The sequence below is a fragment of the Anabrus simplex genome, chromosome 10, assembly GCF_040414725.1.
Source record: "Anabrus simplex isolate iqAnaSimp1 chromosome 10, ASM4041472v1, whole genome shotgun sequence".
Taxonomy (NCBI): domain Eukaryota; kingdom Metazoa; phylum Arthropoda; class Insecta; order Orthoptera; family Tettigoniidae; genus Anabrus; species Anabrus simplex.
The window spans coordinates 46,467,417-46,491,300 of NC_090274.1; the positions used below are offsets into that span (position 1 = coordinate 46,467,417).

Sequence of the window (23,884 nt, forward strand, 5' to 3'; positions counted from 1 at the left end):
CTCTGTACATCACCATTCTCCCATACCAACGTCAAGGGTCGCCTAACCACAAGAAAAAGTAAGAGTATACCTGAGTGAAAATCAATAAACATCATTATTTAGAAATTATCCGCCCTGGCATACAGTTTGTATTTAGTATTAAAAACTTCATTTTTTGTACGTATTGACTCAAGATTTTACAATGCTTAGTAAAGCTAAAGGTTCCACCTATTCAATACGTTATCGTAATGGTCTATTTAGAACATCACTTATTTATTTAACTTATCATAAAATACATCTTTGGGACCGGTTTCGGCAATCCACTATGCCATCATCAGCCATTGAGTTTTTTATAGCAAGGAACATTCAAAAATTTAAAAATATGCAATAACAAGTCCTATTCTTACATTAAAAACATTAAAAATATAGCTAAATAGCATAGGCCCATTGGTACTATACAAATAACATGTCTTTTTTGAAAAATACAATATTGTTTAGTGCATCTAAATTTATTTGTTATATATAATTGGAAAAGTCTATGATTTGGTGTAGCTTATGTACAATAGAATCATGTGAAATTGATAAAAGAATCTATTTTTGCCATTTAAACCAGTTTTAAAAACAACAAGTCCCATTTTACATGGAAAATATTAAAAATTGGCTAGTTAGTATTAACTTTTTTTTTTTTATGTTATACAAGTAACATGTCTTTTTTTTTTAAATATAGTATTATTTGGTGCGTCTAGAATTGTTTTTAGGTGCTTAAAAAGACTATGGTTTGACATAGTTGACATAGATGTATTTTATGATAAGTTAAATAAATATGTGATGTTCTAAATAGACCATTACGATAACGTATTGAATAGGTGGAACCTTTAGCTTTACAGTTTGTATCCGCCAAGAAACTAACTTCGCAGTTTTATCCGCGTATATCTCCATCTGTGTAGGGCTCTACCCATATTGTCACCTCATCTCCGCTAAATTTGACTGTGGGTACTACAAAGGTTGACATGCATCATTTACCTCGTATTCGCCATATCCACATCCTCCCATCTTACAACATGGTATACCAAAATTCATCACTCAAAATCAAAGTCATCTATGGATCAAAGGCTCTTTCCACCACCAAACGCTGCATTCAGCATTGACTGGTGAACGGTGGTGTTTATGAACAAGGTGTCTGAGCCTCAAACCCCAGTACTCTTACCCCTGGTGCACTGCAGATTCACAACCGAATGACATCATGCAATTTTCCTATACCAATGCTCAACGGTCCACGTCGATCAACACGTGACGTGATCTACCAGGCCAGGGTTTTGTTACGGTTGTGTCCTCCTGTTTCCACTTCACAACCATGTTGCTGACAGTCTACTTTAACAAGGGCAGAAATGGCCCTGTCTGATTGCTTACTCAACTCCCTTGATCCACCCATTCTGCAAGAATATAATAGAAATGAACAACATCGAGCCCCCAGCTGCATCTTATTACAACAGCAGCAATCGCAGTGACATCCAACTTCAAGTTAACATGCACAGAGAGGTATTCAGACACTTTTGCATCATACTAATACCATTTTTCTCCAAATCCAAGATGACCCTGAATGCAAGACGATCTCCACTTTTTCCTTCAAAAAAGTTAAATCAGGCTTAAAAAGTGCTTTGAAAAATCATAAGAATGCCTTTCTTGTACAGTACGCAATTTTAGTGTCTTCACACCAACGCCAAACATTGGCTTTAGTTATGCCGGGTATTTTTTTGTGGCTACACAATTATTCTTTATTTTTGTGTATTTCATAATCATTAACTTAAAACTGGCATAATAATATCAAAGAGAACCCGTTGAAAATTTTCCAGCAATACCTGTTCCACACGTCTCTACAATACGATGATCCATCAGGAAAATGTTCCTGCTGTCTATAAAACTTACTTTTACCAAGCATCAGGGACAGTAGACACATAACTCTGCCAGTGAGTAGCCGAGGCCTTTCTAGGAATTCTAAGGCTTGCATGTTTTGATGCCATTTTGCGGATTTGAGAAACTTTTTTGTAGAGGCTAATAGAATGTCATTCTCTCTTCACTGTTTCCCAAGATCCAGTGGTGTTACACGGATGCACTGTACAACCGGTTGCCGCGGCTAGCGATGTATAATAAAGAGGCAGGTGGTGAAAAGAAGCACCGCGGTTACCGTGGTACCTGCCAGTGGTGTTCATTACTGTTAGGTCATGAATGAAAGACAACCCTTGATTTTTCACAAGATTCTGGCAAGGAAAAAATAAGTCTTCTTGGATTCGGAGAAATATAGTAATTACGAACTCATGCAAATTAACTTTTCACTTTGCTGAAGTAATGGACAAGTATCAAGGGAACTGTGTTAAGCAAAAATACAGTAACTGAAATCAGTTGCATGTAAAACTGGAAACGTGTTGGGGCCTTACTGACCCCCGGACAGTATGTCTAAACAGAAAGTTTTATAGTTAAAAATTATGCATTGTAAACTAGAGGGCAGTTTTATTAACAACTGAAACTTTAAATATGTAGTTCTCGGCATATGTAGTTAAAAACTGAATGGAAAGTTACAATTTTCAAAATCAGTCATTTTCTCGGTAGAGAAAGATGTAAGAGCAATATCACACTTGTTATTCAGTCAACTTGTCGTGAACTAAATAACACTGTATATTCTAAGAATTTGTTTTTGTAACGGGCACAAAGTCAATCAGGAACATCGAAAATGACTTTACTCAAGAGTTAATTTATCTTATCTGTATCCAGGAAACAAGCAGTTTTAGAAACAGATGGCAATGTAATAAACTCACTGCCTGTCGGTAATGAAGCCTTCAACACGATGCAGATCCTTTGAGAACCAGCCTGCAGGTCTGAATGTGAGAACAGCACGGTGTCCTACAACACAGTAGCAGAAACAACATCTTTTACAGTTAAATTAGTTCGATTTGTTTGCAGAAATTTCCTTTGGTGATATTTAGTGATATAGAGGACATTAAGGCCTTTTTCCCTTTTTTTCTTTTCAAGAATCATTTTTTGAACACAGGATTCTCAGTATTACAAAAGAAAAATAAATTTCCCAAATAAATGCAAGCCTTACCAAGATTTTAAAATTAAACCCAGCTCCTTTCTAGTCAGATGAATCAAGGCAGTACCCAGGAAATTTTTTCAGAGGGGGTTATGATTTGGGGGGCAGGGGAAGGGGGCTTCCGAAAACAAAAACTATAGTAATATATATATATTTTACTTTCAAATAGATACAAGAAGAAGAGTTTGAAATAATTTTAGAGCAGTACCTTTTACAACTCAACAGGTGAAGTAGAAAGATAAATTCATAGCGGTCTGGAGGGCAGAACACACTAACATGTGAGGGCAGCACAAAGATTTCCATCATTTGTTTAAAAATGGCAGTAACAATATGTTTCACTGTTAAGTATTAAGAATATTTAGAGGTCTGGCTCATTAAAAAAAAAAAAAAATCTTGTCACAGCTCGATAACATGAAAACAATACTTTTTTTTTTTGCTAGCTGATTTACGTTGCACCAACACAGACAGGTCTTATGGCGACGATGGGACAGGGAAGGCCTAGGAATGGGAAGGAAGCGGCCGTGGCCTTAATTAAGGTATAGCCCCAACATTTGCCTGGTGTGAAAATAGGAAACCACGGAAAACCATCTTCAGGGCTGCCGACAGTGGAGTTTGAACCCACTATCTCCCGGATGAGAGCTCACAGCTGTGCGCTCCTAACCGCACGGCCAACTCACCCGGTTTTCTATATGTTTATTGAAATTGATATTTATGGTGCAAAATGCATTAAGAACATAAAAATCAAGGAATCTGTATATCTCATCAAAATTAAAATGTCAATTTATGTTTTCAGTAAATTTGTTAACTATATTCATAGAGAAACATTTAAAGATGGCACAAATTGTATAGGTTAAATTAAATTGTTTATTTTGCAAATGCTAGTTTTTTATTTTTATTTCTAATTTCCTAAAAGACCTTTCCATGGTTGACTTTCAAAGGTAGTTAACCTTGGGTCGAGCAAGCTCAGATTTACAACTATGGTTGTTAACCGCAGAGGGACAACCCCAGATGTTCAGGGTGATTTCTGACGAAGAAAGAAGGATAAGATCAGAGAGAATGAAGAAGTACTGGGCTGACAGGAAACTGAAAAATTCTTTGTATAAAGTTGGCTGGAGTGGTCCAATGAAGGCCATAAAATGTAAATAATAATAATAATAATAATAATTTATTGTAGGCTATTTCAAAACCCATTATGCTGTTTAAATTTGTCAAGGTCACTTATTTCGGAGGGGGGTTGAACCTCCCTAACCCCCTCCCCCCCTAGGTACGGCCTTGAGGTGAATCGTATATTACTCTAGGTAGGCAATACCACAGGATAGTAAGAGAATATCATCTCATTAAGTCATCTTAAAAGTTGTAGCAGAATATGGCATGTTCTACTCCAAGAAATAAGCAGCATTTTTTGGTTTGTTTTTTTGTTTTTTAGAGAGGAATGGTACAGACACCGATAATTCTGGTAATGATATTTACTTCAAAATTGGAATTTTTCCTATCCTACCATTGACAGGTAAGGCTAAAGAACTGGTCCATTTCATGAAAGAAAATAATATAGTAGTCCTAGAATTAGAATTCTGAAAAGGAAATGAGTAATGCTCAGAACATTCCACAAATGCTTAGAAAAATTTAAACTAAAAATAAATATAAAGAAAACAAAATTCCATGATAGTAGACAAAAAGAAGCTTACAGGTAGAAAACCCTTAAAATAACGCACCGATGGAACAAGTCACAGAGCCTCTGTGGCTCAGAAGGCAGCGTGTCGGCCTCCCACCACTGGATACCGTGGTTCAAATCCTGGTCACTCCATGTGAGATTTGTGCTGGACAAAGCAGAGGCGGGACAGGTTTTTCTCCAGGTACTCCGGTTTTCCCCGTCATCTTTCATTCCAGCAACACACTCCACTATCATTCCATTTCATAGCATCTATCAGCCATTAATAAATCACTTCGGGAGTGGCGACCCCATTGCACTAATAGCCTATATATGATTCATTCATTACATCCCTGACCTGGTCAGTAACTGGAAAACAGGTTTTAGGTTTTAATTCAGAACAAGTCACAGAATTCTCCTATTTGGGTAGTGTAATTACCTCTGATAACAGATCCCTTTCAGAAATCAAGAAAGGAATAGTGGTGGCAAAACAAGCCTTCCAAAATAAGAAAAGCTTATTGCTAAACAACCATCTCAGATTGAAGACCAGAAAATCATTTCTCAAAACCTTTGTTTGGAGTGTGCTACTGTATGGATGCGAAACCTGGACATTAGGAAAACAGGAAGAAACAATACTTAAGGCTACAGAAATGTGGTTTTGGAGAAGAATTACAAAAACAAGTTGGATGGATAAAAGAACAAATGACCTTGTTTTAAAGAACATCGGAGGAGGATCGATGTTTAATAAATACGATAAAGAAGAGGAAATAAAGTTCCTTGGACATGTACTGAGACATGACTTTTCCAAACCATCATCGAAGGTACTGGGAAAAGAGATCCAGGGGACAAGCAAGGCTATCATACATCAGGAACTAAGTCTGAACTGGCATGTGGTTCATATAGCAAATTAAGAGGCTAGCAGAAGGTCGTCAGATGTGGCTACAGCAACAAGGGATTTCCTTTAGTAGTAGACAATGATGATGATGATGATGATGATGATGATGATGAGGTGAAACAAAGTGGAAAGGAAATTGTGAAATAACTCTGCTTGGAATAATTTACCAAGGGCTACATTCAATAAATTTCCGAATTCTTTGCAATTCTTTAACAAAAGACTAGGTAAGCCACCTATATAACTGCCCTAAATGCAGATCAGTGGTGACTATAATTATAATTCCGTGTGGCTATTTCTAGCCGATTGCAGCCCTTGTAAGGCAGACCCTCCGATGAGGGTGGGTGGCATCTGCCATGTGTAGGTAGCTGCATGTTATTGTGGTGGACGATAGTGTTATGTGTGGTGTGCGAGTTGCAGGGATGTTGGGGACAGCACAAGCAAACAGCCCCCGGGCCACTTGAATTAACCAATGAAGGTTAAAATCCCCGACCCGGCTGGGAATCGAACCCGGGACCCTCTGAACCGAAGGCCAGTATGCTGACCATTCAGCCAACGAGTCGGACAGTGGTGACTATATTTTATTTTTGTTTTGTTTCATATAAATTTTCCTTCGTTTGTCTTCGAACTTCTAGACAACAAATCATTTTCTTGCATTTGTTATTGATAATGATAACTCGAAGAACTGATCTTCACAGTCAGGATAACCAGCATAAAATAACTAGGGAACACGTGTGGTGTGTCTGTACATCTCAGGCAGGCAATCAGTAGGGCTTTGAGTGCGTGTAATCTGGAGCTGGTTATAAAACAAGCAAGCCAGCAAAGCTGTTCATCATGCACTAGGGCTGCATGAATATATGCCACTAGTGGTGGTGGTGGTGGTGATTATTGTTTTAAGAGGAAGTACAACTAGGCAACCATCCTCTATATAACACTAATCAGAGAGAAAAAATGGAAGGGGTCCGACACTTCGAAAAATGAAGATATCGCCCAAAGGAAGACAAGGGCCACGAAGGGCGTAAAAATGAAAGACTCCCTAGCCCTCGCAAACCTAATAGCGTCGGGGTCGGAAAAGAACAAGAGTTGACCAAGATGGGTCGGATAGGATAGATGAAAGTGAGGAGCCTGGCACAAGTAAGTGGAAGCAATGCCAGGACTCAGCTAAGGGCCGCGTGGTCGCCAACCCACGCTCAAAGTTCAGAGCCCCTGAGGCCCCTTTTAGTCGCCTCGTACGGCAGGCAAGGGATACCGTGGGTGTTATTCTACTGCCCCCACCCACAGGGGGAATATGCCACTAGAGGTACCCAAGAAGGTGACCACTGGAAACCACCTTATGTATGCGACCAATTGGACTGACCAACTTTGTGTTTGCTGATAACCTCATCATTGCAGTCTCCAGAAAACAAATTGCAGAAATGGACAATGAGATGGAGTAGGGAAATGCTTGTAGGGGTGAAGAACAGTGGGATTATGCCCTGAAATTGCTATTGTAACTGAAGGCCCTGTAGGAACTCTGAAATATGACAGCTAACAGGGTTCTAGTGAAGTCAAGAGGCATCCTCCAACGTAGATTGCTATATGCCCAAATCTCTATATGACAAGGTTTAAATGATTAACCAAAGGACAAAGTTGATGAATTGACATGGATATACTGTAAAGCATTCCTATAGAAAGAAATTTTCTAGTCTGCTGCTGTGGCAAATACGAAGGACTAAGCTGCCTGGAAAGGCATATCAAAACGCACTACACTACAATATAGATGAGGGATGAATTTAGTAAATAGTTTAACACGTTCGCGACCGCTTGGATATGGGTAACCGTTAACGCGGTACTGTAACACTGCTTTTGCTTAACGTAGTTTATATCTGTGTCCTTTTCCATTTTAGATTATCAGTTAAATTATTTCAATAATATTTCTGTACATAAGGAGCCATGATGCGCACTGTGCGTCAGCGGCACTAACGATGAGAGTTTCACCTACAGTGCACTTTGTCGCAGCATACGAGAGAGAGGCTATTTGCTTTACGTCGCACCGTCACAGATAGGTCTTATTGCGACGATTGGATAGGAAAGGCCTAGGAAGTGGAAGGAAGCAGCCGTGGCCTTAATTAAGGTACAGCCCGGCATTTGCCTGGTGTGAAAATGGGAAACCACGGAAAACCATCTTCAGGGCTGCCGACAGTGGGGCTCGAACCCACTATCTCCCGATTACTGGATACTGGCCGCACTTAAGCGACTGCAGCTATCGAGCTCGGTTCGCAGCATACGAGTCGTGATAGGGAATGAAGTAGAATCTGAGAAAGAATGTTTTGTTCGGTCGTAGGTATTCAATAACTTTCCTATGACAGCTAAACACATTTTCGAATATTTCTGACAAAAATACTGTGTGGTAAAATCTGTGTTATGAACAATCACTGTACACAACACCTAGCCAATGCCTCAGCCTCTAATAGTGCGCTGCAACCAACACAGGTAGTTATGGCATTGTTTGAAGTAAATTACTTCTGTCTCTTGAGAAATTTCATGAAATATTATTCAAGACACAAGCCTGGATGTCCTGAACATTCTACAGTGGAGAATACAGTCCAGCACCGCCGAATTTGCATTTTAACTTGATGTATTCGGCAACCCGAATCATATTTTAATGTGTATTTCTGACCTTGTCTAATTTACTCATTTTACAAGTATTTTTCAGCTGATGGTGTCCAAAAAAGGATGAAACATGTCTCAACACTTGTTAATTAGTAATTAAACTTTTTTTTGTGGATTGTAAAGGTGGGACCTTTACCTTTAAAAAGTATATGGAGATGGTAACTAACAATTAACCAGATGTCCAGTTGGAGCATATGTTTAACAGCAGCTTAACGATGCACAGATCAGAGGTCTGCTTGTTTACATAGGTACTAGCAGAAGTAAGAGCTTTAATATTTGGCGAGGAGTATAACACACGTGTCATCATTGGCACTACGTGAAAGTGGAGTCGTGACACACTTGTGTGGTCATCAGCCGTGAACGTGTTAAATAGTATGAAAACAACTGTTCTGGTTTACATTCATTTTTCCATTACTGTGGCATATATAAAGTCATGGCACACACCTACCTGTTGTGTGATTGTGCACCTCCATGGTGCCATACTGCTCCATCCACAGCTTGCCCACAATGATGTTGTGGACACAGCAATTCACATTGGTCCAGGTGTAGGCTTCACCCCACCTGTAGGAAATCAGATGCTGCACTTTCATTGATAAAGAAGTAGCACAAAATATGGGATAGCTTCAGTAAACACTAGCCTCCAGTAACATCAAGATAAATTTTTAAAATCTAATAAAAAACACAAATAAGATAAACATAATGACAAGTCAGTGTGGAAAGAAGAAGAAACAAAAGAAAGGAGAGTCAAGAATAAACAAGAATATACAAAAGTACATCCTCGTTGCTAGATTGGGGGCTTCATTCATTCCACTCCTGACCCGGTTGATTAAGTGGAAACAGAATGTGGATTTTCATTTTCATACAAAAGGAAAAGGACCAACTCTTCTTCATTATTATCTTCAGATATAAAGGCAGATCAAATGAAAATACGAAGGGAGTTCAATATATAACGTAACACTATTTTTCTCTAAAAGCAGGTAGGTTTTATTGAAGATTCAAATACACCATGTTATTCCCCAATCCTTTTGCTACAATACCCTGTTTTTCAACATACTCTCCGCTCAGTCCTATGACCTAACACCACTGTAATGTGAGGGCCTGTATGCCTGCATGGTACCATTCGACTGGTCGATGTTGGAGCCAACGTCGTGCTGCATCCATAACTTTCCACGTAGTGCTTCCCGCGGACTGCATCCTTTACTGGCCCAAACGGACTGAAGTCAGAAGACGCAAGATCCGGGCTGTAGGGTGGACGAGGAAGAACAGTCCAGATCAGACAGGTTTGCTCGACCTTGTTGTGATGATGAAACAAGCCTCGCCCAACGACTCACCATGCTTTTTTCTACTGCCAGGTCTCCATATACATTCTGCAAGTGCATATGAATATCTGCGATGCCTCGATAGCTGCAGTCATTTAAGTGCGGCCAGTATTCGGGAGACAGTAGATTCGAACCCCACTGTCGGCAGCCCTGAAGATGGTTTTCTGTGGTTTCCCATTTTCACACCAGGCAAATGCTGGGGCTGTACCTTAATTAAGGCCACAGCCGCTTCCTTCCCAGTCCTACCCTTTCCTGTCCCACCGTCGGTGCGACGTAAAGTCAATAGCAGAAAAAAACAACTCAATAACTGCTCTATGCTTGGTATGTACCTCCATTGCAGATGCCATTTTGAAGGCTAGTTATAGCGCTGCCACCTATCGAAAATTAATGAAAATCTACGAGATGAAGTGGGAATATTCAAAGATGTCCCAAACAAAATTCCCTTTTTTTAAGACCGAAAATGGCCGAGACACAAAATGTGTTGCATTATACTGTATACTGAACGCCCCTCGTTGGACAGGGGCCAAAGAATGAAATCAACAAGGTTTATTCCCAAAGTAGCCTCTGCAGTCAAATGCACACTCCCCCATTTCAATGAGCAGTGAATATCAAGCTCATAAAACTCCTTTGGCAAAGATTGGAATCTGCAGCAAACACTGTTCAAGACTTCATTGTCCGAGTAGAAGCACCAACCTTTTAATGCCCTTTTTTCCTTTTTCTTTTTTTTAACAGATCAAAGATATGGAAGTCACATGGCAAAACATCAGGGCTATACAGTGGCAATGAAGGACTGGTGCTTCTACTCTGACAATGAAGTCACGAACAACGTACACAACTGGTTCCAATCTCAGCCATACGAATTCCATGAAAAGTGTAGTCAACGCTTTGTGAAACATGAGACAAGTGCATGTGTACTTTGGAGATTACTTTTGAAATAAACCTTGTTCATCCTGTGGCCCTTGTTCTGTTTCCTTTTGATACACCTTTATACATGGTGGTGGTGATTTTTGTTTTAAGATGAAGTACAACTAGGTATTCATTCTCTCTGAACAAATTAAGTGGGAGGAAAAAATTAAAATAAAACAAAATTATTTATTCAATGAAGGAATTTCAAAACTAATTACAAAATAAAATAAAATCTCCTACTCTGGATCAGTGGTTAAGTGCCAACCTGTGAACGCCAAGACTGCAGGTCAACCTGCTAGTACTCTATATAACAAGGTACTAGCACAAATAAGAGATCTCTGCTGATACTTTCCATGTTTACCCATCAAAATTAATTAAAACTCAGCAATAATTCACCCCATAGGGTTGGTTGGTTTCTTTTTCATCTGGTAGAATAAACTGGAATGTCAAAATTGCCATGCAAGGAGCCTAAATAGCATCTAATCAGAATGTATGCACACAGCTCAGTAACATGCCCGTCATAAGAAGTGAGGAGCGCTCTGTGGTCAAAGCGGACCTCTAGTGTGATGTAGGATAAAATCATCCCCGCGTTTGTCCACAGAAACTGTGGCTTGACCAAATCAAGATGAGTATGTTCACTTCTAACGAAGCCCTTGAGATGAAAAGGTGGACGAAGGCATGCGACCAATGCTCATTAAATACAACGTCACAACACTCAACGTGAGGACAAAGAATGAATGGATGAATATGAATTTAGAACAATCACTGGATCCGACCTGCAGTGCCTCACATTCACAGCAACTGACGTAAAACAATAGTATTACTGACCAAAGGACTGCATCTATAGCACAATACTGTATCTATGATGCTTTTAATCTGAAGGGGCCCAAAATCCAAGTCATCGGCCCCTCATAATGGTACTTATCGCTAGTAAAGTAGAACCATGGTATTTGCCATGTTGCGGTACTAATCAAAAGTAGCGTAGACTCGCGGTATTTCACACATTATGGTACTACTCACAGGTAATGAAATTCGCACATTTAATACAGACCTATGGCGTTTTGCACATTGCAGCGCCATTTACAGGCAACGCAAACCTATGGTGTTCATCACATACGTGTACTAACCAGAGGGACTCGCACTATCCCGTGGTGTTCCTCATATAGTGGGCACTAATCATAGGCAAGCCAGAACCATGGTGTCGCTCCTAAAGTGGTACTAATCACAGGTACTTTAGAAGCCGTTAACGCCTACTTTTTATTTTGTTTTGCTAGTGGCTTTATGTCGCACCAACAAAGATAGGTTTTATGGGGACAATGGGATAGGAAATGGCTAGGAGTTGGAAGGAAGCGGATGTGGCCTTAATTACGGTGTGAAAATGGGAAACCACGGAAAACCATCTTCAGGGCTGCCGACAGTGGGATTCGAACCCACTATCTCCCGGATGCAAGCTCACAGCTCCACGCTCCTAACCGCATGGCCAACTCGCCTGGTACGCACTCTGTTGCTACTAATCACAAACCCATTTGGTACCCCTAAGATAGTGGTACTACGCGCAAGTAAAAGCGACCCATTGCGTTCCCCATGTGGTGGTACTAATCACAAGTACTTTCATGGTTCTAATACAATCACCCTCTTGATTGTCCCTTTTAGATGCCTCTTACGACCGGCAGGGGATACCGTGGGTGTATTCTTCGTCTGTGTCCCCCACCCACAGGGGGTTGGGTGTTTGGTCCGCGAGAGGTATTTCTCTCAAGTCTGCCGGCAAGCCGGTTAGGACCCCCCCCCATCCGCCACCTGTGACGTGCCACGTGGGAGTATCACCTCTCCCCCTGCTACGCCAGCGTAGTAGGTTCATGGCATCAGGAACTTAACTGGGGGTTGAGAAGTATGGTTTAGTCTCCAACACTGGAATAACTAAAGAGAGATATGTAGAAAAACTTACGAGTAAAAGCTGAGAATAATGTACCTACATATATTAAGGTTCCCACACTTATTTCCCTTCACAATGGTGCACACCTTGAGAACCACTGTGCATCACACGTAATCAATTAGTGTGTGTCTGTCAGAAACTCCATTCTACCAACACTTGCAATGTTCCCACATTTTCACACATTCCATAATATTCTCTTTTACCCAGGAGACAAAGAGGCCCGTCAGCCATCCTCAAAATGGTTTTCCTGTGGTTTCCCATTTCACGGATTTCTTTCTCTCGGGGCATATTTTGCGGCCTTGATAGCTGAGGAGATACACAAACATGCACATAGATGGAAGCTGTTCCTTCAACTCTACTCGTGAGAGAAATCCCCTCATTATTTTGCGGAGTTTTTCCTCCTGTTAGTGGGAGTTGTGTAATACACAAGTTCCATTTCAGGTGAAATGGAGTTGCCAACACATATTAGTGATACCAATATAGTTTCAATATTGGATTATACAGACAAATGAAATGTCAGATTTTAGTGTATGTGACTCTGAAGACGAAAATTCTTTCCCCCTTTCATCTGAGAGTAACAAGCACACAGGTGACATTGGCAGCAACAAAGTGGATGGAACGTTAGTAACAGACCTGAAACAACGACTATTATTCCCGTTCATAATATTGATCGAGGGTCAATGTTTCTGTCAAACTTTGATAAACACACCCTGTAGAATATATGTTATTTGTGTGGAGCAATGGTTCAACTCTTGTGACTATTCTTTGACTCATGAAACAAAATCATTGGAAGTATCTTTTAGTACATATATTTCATAATAGCGGACTAATGTGTACTGAGCGGAGGAGCCGCGCTACAGCTATTAGGGAGACGCGCGAGGTTGATCGCCACTATCAGCTGTCCTGACAATGTTTTTCTGTGATTTCCCATTTTTACCTCCAGGAAAATGCCAGGACAGTTCTTATTCCTAGGCCACAGCCACTTCCTTCCACGTACTCACCCTATTTCATTCGCCATCGTACATTTCACCTCCATTAGCTCCTCAACTGAGGTCGACATCAGGAAGAGCATCCGGCCGTTCAAACATGCCGTATAGATTCATCTTGCCTCATCCTTGATGCCATATCAGGAAATGAGGCTAATGGGTAGCCATACAGAGGACTCGTGAACTTAAAGTAAACCACTGTCCGATCCTATCAGAGTGTCCCTTGTGCCATTCTCCAGTGAAAAAATGATTAAGACTATATTTATTTTGTCTTCAGACCACTTCAAAGTTGGGTTTCCACTCTTAAACAAGGTATGTAGTTAATTTGGGTATATCTTCATGGTTTCAGTAAATTTTCCAAAATTTTGTATGCATTCTTTATTTTTCTATTACCACTACCTGCGAAGGTTTAAGAAATATTCTCCAGCACCACAATTCACAAGCCCCTATTCTCTTGCTTTTTTTTTTGTTTTTTTTTTTGTTTTTTTTTTTGTTTTTTTTTCAGCAGTTATCATCTATGGAAAATTGGGTGAGATAAGAGTAAGCTGACCAGTTTTGGAGGGGCTCGGCTTTTGGAGCTATAAAGTGGGATGGTGAAATTTTTTAAAGGTTTTAAATTTGAAAGGTTAAATTTCAGTACAAATCACTTAATTGTATATTTTTCTTTCTTAATCTCCTTACACTCCAAGGTTGGTTATTCCCTCGGACTCAGCGAGGGATCCCATCTCTACCACCTCAAGGGCAGTGTCCTGGAGCATGAGACATGGGGTCAGGGAATACAACTGGGGAAAATGACCAGTAACTCGCCCAGGTGGCCAGGGGCCTTGGTGGGGGATGGGAAGATTGGAAAGGCTAGGCAAGGAAGAGCGAAGGAAGCGGCTGTGGCCTTAAGTTAGGTACCATCCCGGCATTTGCCTGGAGGAGAAGTGGAGAACCACGGAAAACCATTTCCAGGATGGCTGAGGTGGGAATCGAACCCACCTCTACTCAGTTGACCTCCCGAGGCTGAGTGGACCCCGTTCCAGCCCTCGTGCCACTTTTCAAATTTCGTGCCAGAGCCGGGAATAGAGCCCGGGCCTCCGAGGGTGGCAGCTAATCACGCTAACCACTACACCACAGAGGCCTTAACTGTATATTATTAATACAAATTAACAATAGTATTATTGTTTTATCCACTTGGTTGATACTCTTACTTGGCATTATGCAACAGCTGTGAAGAAAATGTTCATAATTCATGAAATTGAAACATATTCCCAACAATGTTTCACCAGGTTGAGACTAAAGTTCTAGCAGTTTCACTTCGTCGTCAATGTAGGGATCATAAAATTGAACAATGGAAATAGCATACGTTTTTCTATGGTTTCTATGCATTAGTTAACATTACAATGTTCATACATGTTCCTACACAACAAAACTGAAGATGCAATTACACGACTAAATTGTACAAGAATCAAGAACCAAAAATAACTAATTCATTTTTTCATCTGTTATTAGCACTGTGGTATTTGGAGAACAGATCTCTACAACTGAGAATAAAATCTACACCTTAACTGAAAGTGGGGCATTGAAGTATCTCCCAAGAGCTTTTTGGGGAGGAAACAGTAAGACAGAATGTCCATAAATGGGACTATCCCATCTGCTTTGTTCACGTAAGATGGATTGGAGAACTACATCACACCAGTCCAAGGACTGATAACAACAACAACAAACCCATCACCAGGAAACTACTACTGATCATCATGACATTAGAAGAATGTTCAACATGTCCATCACCTACACAACAATATCATACTAAACTAGCAGTTTCCCGCTGGCTTTGCCCGCAATGTACAAAGTATGGTGTTGTTCGTTACTATCCTCACGGATGTATTTGCAAAGTTTCGAGTTAATGAAATAAATCACATGATCGGCTGTGGTAATAGAATGTAATATTATGTCAACAAAACACTTGAAAATACATCACACAAAGAAATTGATTTAAATGTTCCTTGGAACAACACTACGTGCCGAACTGTTAAAAAGTCCTTCAAAGATCGTCATGGTGACAAATGTACTCATAACTTTTCTCAGAATATACCAATTTAAGTAGTTATTACCTCAAAAGAAAGCGCTTGATTCACTGAGTATTTTTAGACTGAAACGAACTGCGTACCTCAATTAGAACGAAAGATATGATTGCTTCAAAGAGACAAAAAAATTGAAAAAATAAAATAATTTGAGGAAGGCGTAAGGTAATTGATTTATAGTACCTGATGACAAATCTGTGCATGAATACCTTTCACTTTTAAAGAAATGAAGGAAATCGACCGGATGGAATGGCCAGACTGACTGACTTTATTTTTCATAAATTTTTTTAATATATAGATTGTACATAGAGAATAAATGGTCTCACCTGGGCAACTCCACAGTGACAACCCCTTTGGGTTGAATCTCTACACTCTTACCCCAGAACTTCAGTTTGGGATGAATGGAGCCATGGAAGATGAAGTCCTTGCCTTCAGCATGGAAGGCAGACACAGGGGGATGGTGACTCACTTGTTCACACACCACCCTAGAAACACACAACACAGATCTCATTATTTCACCCAGCAAGAGTAAAAAAATTATGCTCAACATGGTACCTAGGAATAACAATGCAGTTTGACTAGGCTCGAAGATGACGTGGTCTCCAAGTTTAAAAATAAATCTACATGCTCAAGCAACTAAATATAAATAAAAGAACATTATTTATATTTTTATATAACACATTTAGGTTGATAACTCTCATAGGAGAAAATAAGTGCAATGATCACCATAACCAACATCTCACAAGTCGTCATTGATGCTTTCATGGCCCGTACTTATAGACATGATATAGGCTTTTGGGCTTATGCCATGTCAAGAAAATAAGGTGAAATTCTTTACGTTTCGTAGAGAATTGTGCTCTGCGTTATCAGAAGAAAATCTTGACTGTCCAGAAGAAAGGATTCTTAAACAATGAATTTTTGAATTTAAACGTTAAATTAGAAGTGGAAATGGTACGTTCATTTGTCACCATATGGCCTCCCAGACACGGTACAGATCCACTTCTATTTTAACGTCTAAATTCAAAAATTTATCGTTTAAGAAGCCTTTCTCATGGACAGTCAAAATTTTCTTCTGATGACGCAGAGCATAGTTCTCTGTGAAACGTAAAAAATTTAACTTTATTTTCTTGACATGGCATAAGCCCAAATGCCTGTATCATGTCTATCTCACAAGTCTTTAAAAATGAAGTTGTAAAATACGAGGGTCGATCAAATAAGAATGAAACTTGATTAAATCCTTCACTATCTATCTACCGTATGGCTTTTAGTGTCAGGAGTGTCCGAGGACAGGTTTGGCTCTCCTGGTGCTGGTTTTTCTATTTGATGCCCATAGGTGACCTGCGAGTCTGGATGAGGGACGACGACGATAATGAGGTAGGGAGAGGGTAAAACCTAGTGACGGCACACAGCCTACTCCTGTTGAAGAACACCAAGGGGTGTGCTCAAAGCTTTACATCCCCATCTGATGGACGAATCACTCCATATGAACACTGCATAAATGTCTGACACGCAATCTGGTGATTAGGTACTGTATACCACCACCTCTCCTAGCCTGCTGGCCAACATCCCAAATGTGAATATTTTTCAAAAAATAGGACTTGAACCAGGTAACCACAGGTTAATGATCGTGGCCACCAGGCGGGGTTAAACCCTTCACTAGGTTAATGTATATCAAAGCAGACAAAAGAATTAAGTTTCTACATAGCCTACTTTAATGTCTACACATTTCTTCCACTGCAATGGCAATTTCTTCATTCCTTTTTCATAAAAAATGTTGGAGTGGTAAGCAGCCAATTACTCGGAAGTCTTGCACATCTTCATCGTTATAAAAGTTCTTTCCACATTCTTTTTATTTTTTTGAATTTTTTTAGGGGTTCAAACAAAATAGTAGTCACGTGGTAAAAATGGTGAACTATAAGGAGAGTAACTCAAAGGTGTCCAGTGCATTTCTTCAAGTTTGACTTTTGCAGCAGCAGCAACAGTGCAGGGCCTAGCATTCTTGTGAAGAAGCAGAACACTACGTATTGAAATTTTCCCTCTCTTTGAAATGAGAAGCCTCGTTTAAGCCTGCCAGGAGTTCACAGTAGAATGAAGCATTGACAGTTTGTCATCATTCAAGAAGAAAATAGTGAACACAACACCTGTAGCATCCCAAAACACAGTTAGGACAACCTTGTCATCAGAGCTACTTCCCATTTTGCATGCCACTCCACTTCTCATGCTCATATATGCATCATAAATCGTAGGACATTTTCTATATCACTAATATCAACAGTCACAGTTGAAAGTGAAACAACATGTCACCGATGTCACACTCTGAATTAAACAAAGATATTATTATACCAATTGTGGCACAATAAAAGCTCCTAAACGTAACCAATGACAATTCACCCAGTAGCGGCACTAAGAAGCTCGGGGCCCAGCCGCAATAACTGAAAATTGGCCCCTCATTTCCTGATAAAGAAATTACAAGTTTATCTCATAGTACGGGGTTGTTTATTATTACAATGAACAACAACGCAACGATATTATTATTATGATTATTATTATTATTATTATTATTATGATTATGATTATTATTATTATTATTATTATTATTATTATTATTATGATTATTATTATTATTAATATTATTATTATTATTCTGGGCTATCTGTGGAACGCAGAGGTGAAAGAAGGTGCCGGGGTGAATGGGTCTAACTACAATGTCAAGAATTGAATTTAAAACAAACTGAAGGTTATATTTTCAAAACACAAAATTTTACAATTTTACAGGTACAAGTAGCAATCATTAAACAAGTCTAGGAAAGACAAGATTGGTGATATAAACAGATCGTGGGCTTCAAGCCCTCACTTTACTTTTCCTGAGCTCCTAGCTCAAATTTACAAAAGAGCACAAATTGTACAACGGCAGAAATCCCCTAATTCAAAGAGCACTTGCTCCCAAAATTACAACATCTAGCCTTCAAGAGGCATTCATTAATCTTACGAAAACTTTGAAAAAGAGCTAACAGGCTCTCAGTTTTCCAAGCCTATTCAAGGCGATATCAACTTACAACTTTGGATTATACAGGGGTATTTAATACCCAACCTACTGGGCCTTCATGGAACAAGAATAACGGCTAAATGAATGGAGGCAAATACTTGCACTCCTAGATATGAACACTTAAAACCTGAAGGGAACTAGGCCGATGAAACAGGGGCTATTCCCAAACTATGGAGGTGACTCGTATAAGAATAATTTAGAACATTACTGAACGGAAGAAAACCAGTTACAAAACGTAGTCACCTCAAACTAATATGAAGGGGAGCTCGAGAGGGTATATCACCGTCTATCCCCGATTTACAGTTAAAGATTTTATGAAATTTTTACATTATCCGGCAGAAAGTTACATGTTTACGAAAAATAGGTTACATAGTTAATGATTCGGACCTTTCCCTCAGGTTAAACTGCGGAGCTAGCAAGAAATAAAGATGTTTCGTGGCCTTTACCTTGTCGATGTACTGCTGCCTGATGAAAGAGGGCGCCCGCCTCCTGCTTTGACACACACACACACACACACACACACACACACACACACACATTTAGTAAGATGACGATCAATTGGCCAAGAAACGACTACTACTACTATTCTCGTTTTCATTCCTCCCCTGAAGGGGGAGGCGTGCCTCTTGGACGGTGACGCCGTCGCTCAGGCCGGGAGATTTAGTACGGTGAAGGAGATGTGCGGAGAAGGTGAGGGGGTAGGCGGCCGTGGCATATACTACGAACTGTCCCGGCATTCGCCTTAGTGCAGAAGAATGGAAAACCACGGAAAACCATTCTCAGGACAGCCGACGGGCGAGGCCAGGCGAGAAATGCAGCACTGTGCCCCAGGCCGGTCTCCCGAATGCAGAGGCGTAGAGCCACGGTAGAGCCGTGACCACCTCTCCTCTGCTCGGTTGGCCGATCAGAGTACAGAGCTTATGGGACAACAACCCACTCTGCATCCACCACGAGAAAATCCGCAGTTTATAAACCCTCGGGGAAAGTTCGAGATCATTCAAGATTAAACTAGCCACACCCTCTCATGTTTATTGGTCAGTTTAAAAGTTACACTCAAAATCGAAGAAGAAAAAGAACACAGTGATTGGTAGAAAATTAATTACAGAAATTAGGGATTGGCTAGATTCAAAACTGGCGGAAATAAAAAGGAAATATTACCAACCCCAAAATAAATGAACATCAGTAAAAAAAATTATGAATACAAAACTTCTTTGAATAATAAGTTCATATACCTCGCACCAGGGTGCATGATCATAGTTTTTAGTAGCGACATCTGTGGAAGAATGTCCACACTTCTTGATGGATAGCAAACAAAACTAGTAGAAATACAGTCAGTTCAGGAAACTTCACAATAACAAAATTACATCATATTTTAGTGGTGACATCTTCTGAGTAAATTTCTAAGTTGGTGTAGTTTCAATTTCACTATTTCACCAATAGAGGAGTTCATTTAGGCGCTAGATTTAAAAGCGCGGCGTTGGGATATACCTCCCGGTATTATTATTATTATATTATTGATACCGTGTTTTAGTGGTAGGTAGAGGTGAAAGAAGGTGCGGGCGTGAACGGGTCTCAAACTACGGAATCAAAGTTAATGTAAAATTTAACAAGGTTATATTTTCTTTTTAAAATAAAGAAATAACAGACATTGCAGGTACAGAGTAGCAAGTCAAAAGGGTAATTACAATATTTACAGAATTTGGGCTTCGAGCCCTGACTTCACAATGCTTGGGCAATCAGCCCAACCTTACTTCAAAATGAGTATTAACAGAGGGGCAGAAAACCCCATTCATGCTCAGGAGCACTTGCTCCAAATTACACCGAAAAGCCTCCACGAGGCATCCAAGACTCAATTTTCGAAAAAGAGCCACATGCTCTCAACTTTAAGCCTCTCAAAGGCCACACCAAACTCCACCTTCAAGTTGTCCTCACTGGACATAGACACAGGGGTAAAATACCCAACCTACTGAGGTCTATTAAATGAAAAGGGGTAATTACATGACCTCCAAAATAACAATTTGAGAGGAGGCGATCTGCACTCCTAATACACTTTGTTTTTAAAACCTAATTTGGCTCTAGGCCGCAAATGCAAGGGCTAATCCCATACTAAAGAGGTGACTTAAGAAAGAAACAAATTTACATTACGTTAAGGAAGAATCGGTTGTGAGAAGTAAGTTCACCTCAAAACAATATGATTGGGAGCTCGAGCGGGTTAAGCACTCTCTATCCCGATATGCCTTTTAAAGATAGAATAGATACATTTTAAGGAAGGTTACATGATGGAAAAACTTCGGACCCGCCCCGAGAGTTAAACTGCTGAGCAAGCAAGAAAAGAAGTAATTAATCGGCCATTACCTTGTTGTTGACAGTCGCCGAAGAAGGAGGCGCTTCCCGCCCCCTGCTATGTACTTTACACACTGAAAGATGGAACAGAAGTGGCCCGGAGACCCTAAAATCAGCAGTTTATATCCTCTCGCGGAAGGTTCGAGGCGTTAGGGGAATGAAAACACCCTCCCACAAACTCTTTATTGGGTAGGATAAGCAACATATTCAAGTTGGGGGAAGATACCTCTGATTGGTCAGAAATTAATAACAGAAATTCGGGATTGGTTAAATGCAAAACAAGGGGAAAGAGAGGGGTATACAGCCAACTTAAACAATAACAGAAAGAAATTTAACAAGAAACAAACTTTTGAAATAAAATTTTCTCCAAAAAAAAAAAACAGTTCTTTCACTCCGCACTAGGGTGCAGTATTGTTGATCTTCAGTAGTGTCCTCTAGAAGAGAAAGTTCACACTTATTTCTACAAGCGAAACAAAAATACGTCGAAAATGACACAGTTCACAAACTCTAAAATTTCCAGGTAGTGACATCTTCTGAGAAACTTGAAGATTAATACCGTCAATAAAGTTCAGACTTCCTCCAGCAGAGGAGTTTCAACTGGCGCACATTTTAAATTAGCGGCGTGGAGGTGTACCGCCCGGTACAATTATTATTATTATTATTATTATTATTATTATTATTATTATTATTACGTAACTTCGTTTTCAAATCCGAAGGAATTAAAATAGTACACTTATATGACACACACACACACACACACACACACACACACACACACACACACACACACAAGAAATGCATATTCCAATTATAGTAACCAAAACGCGCTGACCGTCACAATATTAAGAAATAATATCGTTCCTAGGACCAAATCATTTACAACTCAACCGTCCATCGTAGGCCTACTTAGCTACACTGGCTGCCGAGAGTTATAAACAGGTTCAAAATCACTACAGTGTTTAGAGCTTAGATAAGGAGGATGTCTTATCGCATCTTCGCTGACTACTGGGTTCTCAGAACTGACTAATTTCTTCAAAATCCTTGTTGACTGTTGTGAGTGGCAGCAAGGGATGGTTATTATTGGAACAAGTTGGGAAACCTACATTCTTTCAGAAATAACTAACGTACTCCTATTGATGAAACAAGCTCTGCACTAAGACGACCTAAGTTTGGAATAACCCTCTGTAAGACATAATACTGTGTTGTGTGCTGCAGCTTTGTCAATATGTAAAAATCACTCTTCAGCTATCCCTCCTAATTTATTGGGAATGGATCGTAAAATTGCGTATGCAAAGAGGAAGTATCATTCAGATTGTTCTATAAAAACTCTTGTCATTATCCTACTATCAATCACCTTTATTCTAATAATTTCATCAATAAGAGATCCATACTTTACCAACATACTTACCAAAAATATGGATCTTATATCTATTGATCTAATATCTAATTCTCTAAATACAGAAGCCACCCCTCATTTAATTAAAGTAATTGAAGTAAGAAACAATAATGGGCCCCTCACAAGCCCTGGGGCCCCCCGCCCCTCGGAGTCTGCGGGATTCTTATCGCCACCACTGGATTTACCCATTTCTTTTCCACATATTTGGAAACAGTATTCGATATACGTAGTGCGCACTGGGTCCGCATACCCCTATATTAAATTAAATTCAAACCGACATGATATAAAAGTACATATACTCTTTATGTAAGTTATTTATTATTTATTTCTACTTGCATCTTACGAATCTAAAACATCCGTATGTGTCCCTCCATGGCCTCTGCACAGCTGAATACGCCGCCATGTTCTGATGCTAATACAAAGCAACACCCTTGGGGTCCCTGTGTGGAAAGCTCCGCGTGCCGCATTTTTAGATCAATTCCAACATACAGCTGCTTCCTCACCTGTTCCTTGATGTAACTCCAGAGTGCCTTATCGGGTGTCATATCAGGGATCCTTGGTGGCCATGGAAGAGGAGCTGGGTCATTGTCCGATTCTCGACCGATTCAGCGATTTCCAAAGGCTGCGTTCAGACGTTGCCGAACAGTTACTGCGAAGTGAGCCGGCGCCCCATCGTGTTAAAACCAAACAACGTCTAAGATTCCTGCATTTTGCAGCTGCGGAATGAATCAGTCACTAATCACCTGGACGTAACTGTTCTAATTAACAGAACGATTAACAAAATATGGGCCAAAGAGATGCGTTCGTGTCATTCCGGCCCAGAACATGACGTGAGGTAGGTTTCACTCGACTTCTTGGAAAGGAAAAAAAAAAGGTGGATTTTCTTTTCCTCAAAAGTAAACATTGCGACTACGGGAGCTGCAATAAATCGCACATTCATCAGGGAACATGACTTCTGCCTTCAGAGCCACTGCTTGGAATTGTTGCAGCACCTGACCACAAGCATCAACACATCTTTCCAAATCATCTGCTAATTCAATGACACTCAATGAACGCCAACACCTCATTTTCAGATCCACTGCTGTGTGTTGCCTCAAGCTTGACTGCGGTATCCCCAACTCTGACGCACCTTTCCGTATGGATTTGACTGCAGATTGTTCGATAGATTTTTCTACTTCAGCACAAAGTTCAAGTCTGGTGAATGGCCTTCCACTTCTAAGCGAATCGCAAACAATGCCCGTTAAAAAGGCTAACAACGTCTTTATCGGTACTACTTTCACAAACCGCGCAACGAAATCGTTCTTCACATTTTTTAATTGAGTTGGCACTAATTTTATTACGCTCATGAATCTACACAGCGGCCAGCAAACGTTCCCCAATCGTATAATCACCTGCATCAGCCATTCTCTCAATATCTTGGCACAAACTGCTGTGGACAATCAAAGTTGATAACAAGGGGTATATGACAATATAAATAAATGAGTAGGGGTATACGGACTTCGTGCGCACTCTGTACAAGTAGGGAATAAAATAATATTCACAAGACTGTTGACCAACATTACCACATTCTGTTCACAAAATAACATCAACTACGATTTACAGTCACAGTAAAAAAGTATTCGTACACTTA

General features: G+C 40.0%; 1 protein-coding gene across 3 annotated transcripts in view; it reads right to left on the bottom strand.

Annotated features, from left to right (window-relative positions):
- Nucleotides 1–23,884, bottom strand: part of LOC136882025 (oxysterol-binding protein-related protein 2) — a 495,565-nt gene that overhangs the window by 44,312 nt on the left and 427,369 nt on the right. For all 3 annotated transcript variants that reach the window (XM_068229471.1, XM_067154531.2, XM_067154530.2), the window contains 3 exons: nt 15,796–15,954; nt 8,708–8,820; nt 2,793–2,877 (listed from right to left, as the gene is read on the bottom strand). In XM_068229471.1, the coding sequence (XP_068085572.1) occupies nt 2,793–2,877; nt 8,708–8,820; nt 15,796–15,954 (357 nt within the window). The remainder of the gene's footprint in view (nt 1–2,792; nt 2,878–8,707; nt 8,821–15,795; nt 15,955–23,884) is intronic.